Source organism: Aquila chrysaetos, chromosome 5 (assembly GCF_900496995.4).
Source record: "Aquila chrysaetos chrysaetos chromosome 5, bAquChr1.4, whole genome shotgun sequence".
Classification (NCBI taxonomy): Eukaryota; Metazoa; Chordata; class Aves; order Accipitriformes; family Accipitridae; genus Aquila; species Aquila chrysaetos.
In genome coordinates, this window is record NC_044008.1 from 22,531,599 (window position 1) to 22,545,479 (window position 13,881).

Genomic DNA, 13,881 nt, shown 5'->3' on the forward strand with positions numbered 1-13,881 from the left:
AAACTTCACTACAACTTTAATAAGAAAACACTCATAAATATACAGCTTCACTTGTTTCACTGAACACAGAAGACAGGATTCATCTCACTTCCTCTAGCTGTCTGTAGTTAAGATCACTTTATCTGAGCTAGTTACCTCAAGCTCACTTTAAAGTCACTGGAGGGAAACAGGTATGTTTAGAGTTGGATTCACTTGACTTGCTACAAACATCTCCTTTAGAATGAAATGGAAGGCTTATTTTGGGTCCTTTGTTTACTTTAGAAATTGAAAACAAAGGACAAAATTCCAAATGTTAAAATGTCTGGAGAAAGGATCATGGCATTGTAAGTAGAGGTCCAAGGTCATATCTTTGGTAGCAGAGAGACCAACATTAAATTTTTTATGTAAAATCCTACCTAATTTTGAAGAATATTAACACTGTAACCCAAATCAAACATAAAAACATCAAATTAATTATCACCGTAGGAAATGAAGCACCAGCTCCACCACTGATCCCCAGCGCTGTTGTTCCTATGCCACAAAGTTCAGCTAAGTACCTAAAAAACAATATTAAAACATATGTAACAATTTCAACCAGAAGTCTGAGATCACAGTGGTGAACTCTGCTGAAGCTGAATATCATACAACAACCCTACCGTATCAGCAGAATGATAACAGGGATAACAAAGAAACTGAATATAAAGACCTTACATGTTTTCCCTAGAATCTTCTAGAAAGAAAGAAACCTTTCTGTTAAAATAGAGGAAAAATACTGAAAGACTATGTAAGAATGCCCATGTAATATTGTCTCTTTTAGTGTATATGAAGAAATAGATTGCATTTTTTCTACTATGAAAAGCTTAAATGTTTAGTATTATTCTCTTACCTCAACTGACGACCTAATTTTCTGAAGAGAAAGCCAATTGTTAGAAGACTTAAAGTAGGAGGTGTTGACAAAACACAGGCTCGGTAATACTGAAGATACTTTCTCAGCCCACTTGTGAATGCCTAGTATCAACAGAAAATATTTAAAGTCTTACTGTTAAAGCTATTAATAGTCTATCTATGTCTCACATGAATTGCATCACCGTGAAAACGAACTTTTTACTAAAATAATTTGCACACACAGGTAAGAGGGACTTGTATACCAAAGTAAGGGGACAGTAAGAGTCCACGCAGCTTCAGACATTCAAATTAGCCAGATGACTCCTCTATACTCTTTATATATCCCATGCTTGGAGCCTGTACCCATGCACAGTATAATAAAGCATCTTGGTTCACCTTCTTTGAATTGCCCTTTGGGAGCTCCTCGTTCTCTAACAGCTATAGTATGAACCTAGGGAAACCTGTTTCCTTACTTTCATGCCTAAATTGGATAATGGAAAAAACTCGTCTAGAACTTTTGCTAACAGGACGAAGAGAGAGACCTTCTTATTCAATTTCTATTAACATTGCTGTAAATCAAATATTCAGAAGGAATACATTGTCATAACCAATCCTAACTTAATTCTATGCATTAGAAAGAGATGAAATCACCTGATATTACACAGTGTATGTACAGTTCAGCATAATATACAGAGGACTGACAGGGAGAATTTGCACTTAATTCTGAACTGAGAAAAAGTAATTAAAGCTATTAAGTATCACACTTCTTTATTTCAGTTTTTAAATATATATATTATATATATACATACTGTATTAAGAAAGTCCTTGCATCTTATTTAATTTTATACATCTTAATGTATAAATATGTAATGTTTTTAAAACATCTAAAACTGATATTCCTTCAGTCCTCAACAGAACACCACCACACTTCAGGTAATGAAAACCTTTTATCATGTGTTTCAGTGCAAGCAAGCCCTAAGCACACAGAGCTGTGATTTAAACACAGTGGCACTGTTCGCTGCCGACGTGGGATGAGCATTACACTTAAAATGCTTAGCAGTTTTGCGGAATGCAGAAATTCCAGCTTTACACGAAATCAAAGTTACCTTCTCTATCTAAGATAACTGGCTTATTAAATCTACATGATTTAATACAATTGTTTTACCTGAAACACAAGTCCTTTGCTGTATGAAGAATCTAAAACTGGCTGAAGAGAAAAACGACTTAGTCGTGTGTAATAGGTTCCATACTCTGCAACTTCGGAGAGTAGGTTGTGCATTGTCTCTGGTGAAGTTCCAGATACATATACCCCCTCCTTTATCACAAATGTCTGAGCAGCCTAAAAGGATATAGAGAGGGAAAAAAAGGCAGATTCAAATATTTCATAGCTGTATTCTGATTTAAAATAGCAAACATTTACACACAAAAATAACAGCAGACAGATTTTCAGTTTAGATACTCTGGTGACTGAGACTATATAGCTAGGACACTGTGATAAACATATTAAATTGTAGCAAAATTTCAGGAGTGTGAATGGTATTTTCAAATATACAGAATAAGACTCATTATCTAATTCCTTAAAGAAAATCCAATCTAAAAAACTAGTTACACGTCTATTTTCAAGTATTCATAAACCTATTTTCACTTAGAGGACTACAAATACTCTTATTGCAATACATAAACATTGCCTTATTGCCATTAGGACACATTCAACTTTTAAGAGTATCCACAACTTCAAGATTTCAAAAGAAACAAATGTATTGAAGAGGAAACCTCTACAAAGAAAAAAAGAAAAAGATGCGACTAAGAAGCGCAGTTAAACATCTTCCATACCTGATTGAGTGAAAACGTAGTGGATACCACACCAATGAGCACATTCAAGACATCCTTAACCAGTTCAGGTTCTTTCATTAGCACAAGCTGTGGAAGCTGAAGTACAGTATTACTAAACAGTTGCAATTCCCCTTCTCGAAGTTTGTAAAATTTGTCAAAAGCTTCTCGCCCAGCTTCAGTAAGATACGGTTCCTCTTTTTTACCAGGTGGGCTGTGCCAGAGAAAACACAACATTACAAGGTTATTGTATGAAAAGAAGGAAATATATCTCCCAAAGAAAAAAAAGGCATTTCAGAATTTTACACAGCCAGTATTGACCACAGAAAAAGCTACTAGTAATATAGTACATTTTCAAGGGAATGTGCATTCAGTCAATGAAACTGTAGCCCAAACTCAGTACAGTGAAGAAATACGTAGGTAATGTGAACATCAATTCAGAGACAGAAACCTTGACAGAGAATTACCAGCTGCTTTTGTGGCCTTCCCTGATGCAGTTTTCACATTGGGAAAATGAGGTCAATATATACCAGATTTCCAGGGTCCATGCAATACTAATACTTACATATGTTAAAGAGCAATATGCTCAAAATGTTATAATGACTTGTATTAACACATTTTAGCTCTTCCCAGTGAGGATTACTATCCCCTCCAAAACAATTTCTCCTTCCAGTTCTTCCAAAAATTCTGAATTCTAGTAGCATGTATTACATGAAAGCTGTCAGGCATATGGTCTACATTTGACTCTAAGAACCTTACAGTCTAAATGGTAGCAAGAAAAACTGTCTTGTACTAGGAACAAAGCTGGAGCGTGCTACAGGGGCTTTGAAAAATCAGATCAGGGAACTTCTGAGTTTCTGAGCTTCTTAGGCTCAGAGCTGAAAGAACACTGTGCAACACTGCAACAGACACATCACTAGATTATTACTTAAAATTACAGAAAACATACAGACCAAAGTTTCTCCAAGAATCATGCACACCACTGCCCATCAGGAATGTAAGGAGGTACCTGCCATACCTGCCTTTTTTTTTTTTTTTTTTTCCCCTTCCATTTAGGGAAGCTAGGAAGCTTTAACAGGGCTATGCTGAGCCCTCTCTCAGGACATGCATCTTCTACTCAACAGCCAAAAGAACTACAAGTCTAACTACACCATCAAGAAATCTGTTATACTAATTTCTGGTTTGGTACATTGTTGTAGAATAATGGGAGACAGGGGTTTAATTATTCTAGTGCTCCACAACTACCACTTTCTCTTTTGAAACTGAAATTATGGAATCATTTTAGACTGAAATAAATGAACTAGTGCATAAGAAGTCAGATTAATTAGAAAAATGTTGCATTTCACACAAACAGCAAGAGTTCCCATAATCCCTTCAGTGTTTTTGACAAAAGATAATTTTATCTCTTCCTATGAAACAGCTGCAATCTAAGAACTAGTTTGTTGAAATTACACGACCTTTATTCCTTTCTCAATCATTAATGCAGTATATTGAATTCTGTGAATTAAATATGCACATTTCACTATTTATACTGAGGTAATTTGGAACTAAGACGAAATGCACCTTCATACATTTGCATATGATGCATAGCAAGTTTGCCAGTAACATCAGACACATACTATCCAATTCTTTCCCAACATCTTCGTTTGCTGGGTCCATATGTAAGCACTGCATCCCACAAGTCTATGTCTGGAGTCATGCTCGGCTCTGACTGAGAATCAGGAGTCAGATTGGATGCTGACTGGAATCCCTCATCTTCTGACTGGTCTATACTTTGAGGAACCTGTCAGAGAGAGTTCAATGTTATACGTGAAAACATTTTACTGAAGAAACATATGCTAATAAAGACATTCTGCTATCACTCATGATCAAGCAACTCTACATGACTCAACCTGTGTCGTCCACTCTCCCTTTATATCTGTTTCAAGATTTCCTGTAAGTACTCTGTTCGTTTGATAACTCTCTATGGGTATTAATGCCTATACATAAACCAACAATCACCATTAAAATAATATACTAAGTTTGTCGGTGTTAAACTTGAAACTTACTCCTTTGGTAAGCATATAGCTCTAGAAACTGAGAATCTAAGGTCTGGATATTCAACAATATGTAACAGTAATAAAATCATACTGCTCAGTATTTCATTTGAGCAAATGATCCAGGCCCTAATTCTTCAAATTTGTAAATATTTTGTTAACTATGACTAACATAGTTTGTTCCCTTATCCTTATTCATACGCAGAAAATCTGCAGTTGTCCTAACAGGGTATATGCCACATCCTCAATTCCCACTCAACAGAAGTTGTGTGTGCAGAACAGTACTCAATTTTAGTAAAAGACAATCACACCCACATAAAAAGCAGCATGTTCTTCAAGAAATCACAAATGTTCCAGTCTGATTGAAAGAGTACAGCACTTACTCAAAAAGATTCTGCCTCCCCTGAGTTACAACTTACATCCATATATGCACATTGAATGGCACAGGGATTTTCTTTTTTAATGTGTCAGCCTTGAAGTTTCAATTAAGACCCTGAGTTAAGGGAATTGCAAGAGCTATCCATACATTAAGTAGAGGGAACAAAATTAGGATCAGAAGTACAGAAGTATAAAAAAACCTACCTACACACAGTAAAAATGGAAAGAAAGAAAAAAACAACCCCAACAAGTTTAACTAGTACCTCTATGAGAATAAAACACAGCAAAAATAAACAGAATGGACAGCAAAAGGGGAAAAAAAGATAAATGGAAACTGTGCACACTGAAAAGGTAAAAGGACAGTGGGAACCAGGAGGTCCAATGAAATACAGTAACTGAAAAAAATGTTTTAAGACACAACAAGCCAAGAAGAAAATACAACAAGTTAGGTAACATGATCTGAACAGTAAAACACATACGTTCAGACAGGAATGCTTATGCAGTCAGGCTGAACAGTAACAAGTAAACAACAATGCAAAGGAGTTCAATACGCAAAGCAGGCAAAAATGCAAGGAAAAGACTACCAGGGTGGGGAAGGCACAGATATAGCTGATGGCTTAACTTCATAAAGCCTATGGCCACACGATGTGTTGTTTTTTTTTTTTTTACACAGTTATAAGACAAGGCCAAGGTTTTCATTGTCATACATCTCTGTATCCAAAAAGCTTATCTTGTTCTCAGCAAAGAAAAGGATCCCTGCTCCACTTAAATTCCAACACTGCATGCTTCTATTACAAATTAGACTACCTATATTTTAAACTAGAGTTTCAAAGTGGCATATTGAAGGCATGTATACACTCTTAAGTCCAAAACAAATGATACCATACTTTAATTGCAAGTCCAGACAAATCTGCATTGTCAGGCACTGGTGGCAAATCCAACTTGATGTCCATATCATACGTACGGCTATGGACAAGAGCACCAAAGAGTGAGACCCGCGTTTCTTTCTCAAACTTGTCACCAGCAGGATAGTTCTGTGAGAACAACCCTATGGCAGGGAGTCCAGTGCCAGGTGCAGCCTCCATTATCTGAAGCGTCTTTTGAATTGTGTCGTTGAACTGACATTCTTCGTTTGTTATTAGAGATTGTATATCAGCTTCAAATACACTTACATCATAATAATCATAACCCTGATATTTGACATTTCTCCCAACATATTTGTTGTTCAGAAAATAGTCCTTTTTTTGCGGTACAAGCTGAGGAGGACCCGTTCCAGCAAGCTGTACTAAGAGATCCAAGACAGAATTAACTTCAGTAAACGGTAAGCATTCAGCTGATTCCAGTTCCTCCACAAGGCTCTCCAGTCTATCTGCTTGAGCACCTAGGCCACCAACTCTCAAGTTGAAAGACAGCATCAAAATTTTGTTTTTCACTGGAAGCCTGGAAACGTTTGACTGTAGCTTACGAGCCTCGTCTTGAAAAAGGTTTATGAACAGGGCATTATAAGCAACCCTTTTCAGATTTTGCTTAGCCCTTCTCTTGCTGATCTTCCGCCTACCCAGGTGGACCTTCCATGGCAAACCTGTCAAGTGTGCTTCACACAAATCATTGAACAACTGCGTAATGCTCTCCATTTCAAATCAAATCGTCAGGTTACAGCAGTTACGGTCTGGGTCTCTGGTTTCATGCGAAGACCTGGAAAAAAGACCGGAAAAGGAAGAAACACTCGTAAGGCGTAGGAGAAATTGATGAGTACGCTTCAACTTAAACTGAGACAGCCCAAAATGAGAGCGAAGAAAACTGACCTAGCACACATTTAGGACATGAGCGATAAAAATAACACTATGACTTTGATCACCAGCAAAGCGATGGTGGTGCAAGCTTAATTCCAGACGCCCGATTTTGCTCAGCAGTCTGAAATAGAAAGGAGAAGATTGTCCCCGTCTAAAACAGCATTCATGTGGGAACACCTCCAAAAGCTTTACCGCTCTAGCTTTTCCCAGGAGACATCCTCCACCTCCCTCCCACCCGCGCCGTGCCCCCGGCAGAAGCCACGGGGCCGCGCAGAGAGCGGGCGAGAAGACGCGGCCGCTGACGGGCGGCGCAGGGCTGGCCTGCGCGGCACCGGCCATCCCTGGGGCTGCTCTGAAGCACCCACCCCGTAGCTGCGGGGGGTGCCGGCACCACCCCGGGGCAGCTCCCGGCGGCGGGGGCTTGCCCTGAGGATCAAGCTGGGCCCAGCCCTTCCACCCCCGCGAACGGCGTGCCAGCCCCCCTCCTCGCCCCCCGCCGGGGCACGGCCGGCAGCACCAGCAGCCTCCCCCGCGTACCCCCGCACCGCGCGGGGCTGCCCCGCCACCGCCAGCCCCTTCCACCCTTCCCCCGCCCAGGGGGGCCCGGCGGACCCCGCCCCAGCGCTCCCCACCGCCCCTCGCCCTACCTGGGGCGGCTCCCCCGGGGCCGGCGGGCGCGGGACGCCGCAGCCGCCGCCGCCGCCTCCTTCCTTCCTTCCCTTCCCTTCCCTTCCCTCAGCGCCGGCCGCCGACGTCACGCGAGCGCGACGGGCGGCGGCGCGGGCGACGAAGCGGCGGCGGGGGGCGGCCGCCCGGCCCCGCTGCCCGGGACGGAGCCCCAGGCAAGGCGGCTGTTTGCCGTGGTCCCTAAAATGGCGCGCGTCCACGGGCAGGCAGGGGCAGGAGGCGCCGCGGCCGCCGGGGCCTCGCAGCGCCGCTGCGGTAACGCCGCGGCCCCGGGCGGGAGCGAGGGAGAGGAGCGTTGCCGCAGAGGGCTTGGAACGCCGAAGCGTAAGCCGCCCGTTTAGACGCTTCACGGCTTTTAAGCCGCTCCTGCCATGCTCACCTTCAGCGTTGTCGCTGCGTTTACAAGAAAGCAGTAAGCCACGCTTGCGTTGCGTGCCGATCCGCGGAACGTCACTCTGCGGTCTTCTGACGCTATTTGCACGCGAATTCTACCAAGAATACACGGGTTTTTTACTCTCAGTTCATGTTTTGATAAATTCGATCAAGATCTTAGAAAAATGCATATCAAAATAGAACATTGGTATCGTTCAAACGCTGGCTGGAGAAACACTGGTGAACGAAGGCAAGTAAAAGGGAATGAGCAGAGATATTTCTGAGAAAATGCTTTTTCCTTGAAAATGCTTAATTGTTAGAAAAAAAACAACTTTTTTTTTTCAGGGAGGAGAGTGGGGGAGAGAAAAATAAACCAACAAATCTCCTGTTCTGAAAAGTTTTGAAGCTAAAGTTTGGCTGTTGCCCAGTTTCTAATCTAAAATAAATACTTTTTAGAGTTTGAAGTTAAGTTCAAAGAAATTCTGAACTGAAGCAGAACATCTTTGTGTTCGTCAGCTTTTGTTTGTGAAAAATGTCTGACGTGGCTTTTAGTTTCTTTTGAAACAGATTTTCATTTCAAAATGTTCAAGGATCGGGTACCATTTCCTATCCAGCAATAACCGAAAAGCAGTATGAACGAGAAGGGAATCGGTGGGAACAGTTATAAAAAGAGAACTGCAAAGACAGCTTTAGTTATTCAAATTATGCAAAGTTGATCCCAGTAGCAACGCCAGTACAAACATGATTTGAAGTGTTTGAAATCAAAAGGTCACATTATTGAAGTCACAGTCACAGAAAAGTGCTCTTGAAAATGAGCACTAAATCGTATCCGGAATGCTGAAAAACTAGGCATACTATGGCTATTGCTTCAGGATGTTTATTTAATTTTGAGAATTCACATGATGTCAGCCTTAGGCCACTACCAAATCTCTGGGGGCTTGGGGGTTTTATTTGTTAGACAATTTGTGTTTGAAAAGAGGGCAGAGTGGAGTCCTCTTTACACTATTTTGTTCGATTATGTATTTGTAATTTTATATATGCTAAATGTTTTTCTTTTTTCTCTCATGACCTGCATAGTTCAGGAAATTAAACTTAATCATCACAGGTGTGATGTAGGAAATGCATACACTATAGCTGTTCAGCTGCTTTTCTTCTTGCAATTGAAAATTACTCATTAGAAAAATTAAAAGAATAGACCATGTTAGGTGAATCCTTTAAATCAGATTATGAAATGAAATTTCATTAATAGCAGGTCCTCCAGATTAAGTTTAAACTCCCAATGAAATGGTGGTGGTGGCAGCAGTGCAAGCACTCTGGTATTATGTTGAATAATAATAAAATGTTTTGGCTATTATGATTACTTATTTCAGATGCCTGTATTCTGGACTTCCTTAACATTCACGCAGTCAAGCTACTGCATATGCAAGCCTGACTTTACAATGTCACAAATGACGTCAGCCCCAATTTGCAGTAATGAAGTACAGGAGTTGTTTTCAAAGGTCAGTCTTGAATAATTAGTGCCAATATAGAATTTGCAAGCACAATTCTCTATCTGAAAATAACAGATTTTAAGTATTTTAAAAGACAGGAGAGAGTTGTGAATGGCTCTTACTCTAGAGATTGACCATCTCTTTTCCTGATGATTTAATAGGCAACATGAACAGCAACACATTCTCTTTTTCTTCTGCTGTGTAAAATGATTCTGAAGTGAAGTCAATTTCTTGAAATCCCATCCTTCACTGAAAAGAACAGCAATTAGAAAAACAGTTATTAATCAAGCTCATACCACAATTCCCAACCCCGTAAGAACATTTTAATTGGAACCAGACCACTGCTCTTTGGCATTTCTTCTGAAAGACAGCAGGGCATTCTCTTTCAGAGAGAGATGCCCACCTTTATCACTGCTTTTTCTGTTGAAAAACTAAAGTTATTCAGTAGAGAAATGTTTCTAGACAAGTATGCTTGAAAACATACATACCTGCTTAATCTGATTCCTATACAAATGCAGTACCCGATCCTCAGCTACTTGTGAATGTACTTTAAGCATGACTAATCACTATTGAGTTAAGCGAAGTTATTTGTGGACAAGTTAAATGTATAAAAAAGTCACCTGATTTGACACTATATTCAGAAAATATGTTAGCAATCAGAGCCAGTGCACATTGTATTAACCATTCTTTAAGCACGTATTTTGGTAGTTTCATTTCAAAATTCTGGAGTAACAGTATTCAAAGTTCCCAAGGGTACAGTCATTAAGCTGTGAAATTCAGTGCTTTCTGGCTCAAGTGGCAGAATTAAAAGCATTCAGATTTTCATCCTTTTCACATTAGATCAATGTGCTCCCACTGACTTTAATATCCCACTGACTTGCAGGATCCAGTTGTATTTTTTCATCTTTTCAGAAACTTGCATACATTAATAAGAACTAACGATAAAAATAGACAACTTACCTGAACACTGAAGCATTCTCCATTCCTGTTGAAACTGGTCTCTTAATATTTTTATTTTATTTACTTTTTCTTGGGTAGGAGGTACATAAACTCCAAAGTGAGGTGCAGAAGCACCCACTAATGCTTTGGCTACACTTTGCATTACATTTATCTCTGTGTCCTATTGAAGAAGAAGAAGGAGAAAAAAATACTCCTGGGAACCAAACATTGTTTCAGTAATACATGAAATATTTTAAAACAAGCTTTTGTAATTAAGTTGCTAGTATTAGTAGAAAGAAGGAGCAACTTTCCATTTTCAAATAAAAGTGTGTCAAAATGGAGAAGTTTTTTCTGAAAAAGGTAAATTAATTTTTATCTCCTGTAAAACTTGTTTCTTTCAACTAGAGAAAGAATATCAGTTTTCCTTTTGTGACTGAAAAGAAATAGTGCTGGGTTAAAGGTAGAAAATGTTAGGAGGGAAGGGCAGCATGGAGCTTGTTTACTTCATGCATCATTTACTTTCTATTGGTAGAAAACAGTGATATATTTTGCTTCATCAAGAAGTGACTTTTTTGGACTCCTGACAGTCTAAATCAATATAATTTGTTTGCAGAAATTATATTCTGATGTGTCAATAGTATATGAAAATTATTAACATTTATTTGGAAGACTGTAACTCTATTTTATTTTTAAGAGATAGAAGTATTTTTTCAATTATTCTAAAAAGCAAAGCACATGCATTAGAAAATCCCCGCACATTACATAATCCTGTTATGGAGCTACCTGCAGAATACCAATATAAAAGTATCAGTAATTTTTTTGAGATGTATGCCCAACTTCCTTTTTATCTCTGAGTTTACCCTTCAGAATATCAATAAATCTTTCCCTTTCATACTCCTAATTAGTAATGTGCAAATACACTATTTATGTATACTGCATATCAATGTACAAATTATTTTAGCTTAGACGATTTATGTATCAGCACTGTAAATTAAAACAAATAACATTCGAGAAGACTACAGGATAAAGTATGTCAAAATCCACTTAATGGGCAGCTTAATGAATAGTATATCTTTAATTGGATACTTGCTAGGGAACAGATTAGAATAAGCTTATGTGAACAATTATTCATTGTTTCTCATTGAAGGAGAACTAGAAGGCATAAAAGCAATCAAAAGTTAGTGTTTCACAGAACACACAGAGAAATTGTGTTACTCACAGCCACAGGATGTGCAAAAGCCAAGAATGTAAGCTGAGCTCTTTAAGAGATTAGACAAATTCATGGAAGATACGCTCGCCTGCACTTTACCACACTCTGGTCTGGATACAGAAATCCTTAACATGGTAGTGTATGTAAACACTAGACTAGGGAAATATCTGTAAACTCTTTCTTTCCTTTCCCATGCTCTCTATCAGAAACACAGAGCTTGGGTAGATTGGTCCTCAGTTATGTATTATGGCAATAAAGTTCACTTAAAGGATATGTGCGATGGAAGTCATGTGTAATAAAGTACACATCATGGGGGAGAGAAGGATAGGAAATTTAGTGTTTGTGATAAACAGGACAATGGGCTGATTTCAATCACGTTTGATGGAAAGAGGCTATATAATCAACAGACAAGAAGTGTCTCTTTTCAGGAGACAACTCTGAGCTGTGAATTCCAGGTGGAAAGGAAAGTTAACCCCCAAACCGTGGCAAACTGTCAGAACATCTACCATCTACAGACATCACCATGGGCTCGAGTTCATGCCTCAGCTGCTCAGTCATGCAGGCTGCCTACAGCTTGGTATGCATCTGTGTCTGGTCTTTTTCTCAGGCCAGAGAGAAGCTTGGGCTATTTGCGTCATGAACTCAGGGGTACCAAAGACAGTATAGATACAGCCAATATTTTCTACTGGGCAGCTTGAAGCGGTTCATACCAAGCATACTAGTGCTTGATTTGAGTTCTGTCCTAGGTACTTTGAAGTACCACTGCTTGGCACCACTTCTTACCTCGATCACTGCAAAAATTCGAGACTCGGCTAATCCTTGTAGTAAAGAAAATAGCAGAGAAATCCCATTTATTCCAAGGCTCCTATTTGGTCCAACGGCTATTACGGTCAAGTTAGGTTGATAACTGTATGCTACAGGAAGAATGAATCCAAGTACAGCAGAGAAGAAGTCATTTCCTTCAGCATCCTTTAACAACAACGAGAAACTGTTTAGCACAAATGTAAAGCCCCAAATTCCCAGATATAAAACAAAACAGTAATGTGAATCTCAGGAAGTTTTTGATTGACCTAGGAAACAGGATATTGATCTATTTTTCACAGCAATTTTCCTATTAAACATGCAGATTACTCATCTTTTCTTTAGTGTCTTTGCACTGTAACTCTGCCTTCTTGAAGATGACCTATAGTAGCTACTAAAGGTTTCCTCAGACCTATGCATCCTAATACACTCTAAAGATCTGTGAAGGAGTAGTACCCTGGCAAGGGCAAGAAAAGGAAGTATTTTCAAAGGTCCAAATTGCAGTGAGGGATGTAATTCTTAGTGTCATTTTATGAATTTGTAAATATAATCTATTATTTCTGTTAAAAGAGTTGTCCTCTTATGTTGTTTCCAGAAAGCAAATCTTACCTCTTTCCAGTTTAGAGAAATATAGTGTTTGGATCTGGTCTTTCCAGACTGTTCTTTCTCACAAATATGTATCATGAGTATTTTTCTGTAAATAAAAAGCACAGCTTCCAATAAGATAAAAAGATCTGTTCTTTCATCATTCTTTAAATACTAATTCATAACACAGGAGCAAGTAACTATTTGCATTACTACATGCCGTAATGTAAACAATAATTAAAACTGAAATCCTTTTTAAGGTATTTTTAAAAAGAGTATTAAAGACTATGGGCAGATTTACTTTTAAGAAAAAGGGGAAGTGGCAAAAAAAGTTATAAATAAGCAAAGATGACTTTCAAGAAGAACTCAGCATCAGCAGTATGTGCCCCCTGCGGTTATAAGGGAGTACACCCTATATAGCTAATAACTGCCTTCTTTATTACTTTATATTTTCTATATTCTATTTTCAATAACAATCTAAATTTCAATTAATATAGAAGGATTATACTTTAAACCTACCACTAAACGCATAAAGTGGCACTCAGAGATAGCAGTTTGTCTTTACAGATATATTTGGGGATGTTTTGTATTTTGCCTCAAGCTAAGCTTAATGAACATCAGCTCATGACTGATTACTTAGTGCAGATTTTATCATATATATGGACACTTATGAACATTTATAAAGCGTTTGGGATTTGACTCCCTGAAGAGAAACCTCACCCATCTTCTGTGTTCGGTATGATTTCCATGTCTCCAACAAATATACAAAGCACTCTGCAGAAAACAAAGAAAAATACCCATACATTTACAAGTAATTTTTTTCAATTATTGCAACTTGTTTAAAGAGTTTGCACGTAGATTAGATGCATAAAAAAGAATGCATATTGTTTCTGAAT

The 13,881-nt window shown here is 38.8% G+C and overlaps 1 protein-coding gene across 1 annotated transcript in view; it reads right to left on the reverse strand.

Annotated features, from left to right (window-relative positions):
• TUBGCP6 (tubulin gamma complex associated protein 6) overlaps positions 1 to 13,881 on the reverse strand; it is a 45,501-nt gene that overhangs the window by 16,697 nt on the left and 14,923 nt on the right. The window contains 10 exon segments of the mRNA XM_030012960.2: positions 461 to 536; positions 866 to 987; positions 2,030 to 2,203; positions 2,698 to 2,908; positions 4,314 to 4,477; positions 5,996 to 6,803; positions 10,407 to 10,570; positions 12,383 to 12,568; positions 13,010 to 13,094; positions 13,706 to 13,759. Of these exon segments, the coding sequence (XP_029868820.1) occupies positions 461 to 536; positions 866 to 987; positions 2,030 to 2,203; positions 2,698 to 2,908; positions 4,314 to 4,477; positions 5,996 to 6,803; positions 10,407 to 10,570; positions 12,383 to 12,568; positions 13,010 to 13,094; positions 13,706 to 13,759 (2,044 nt within the window).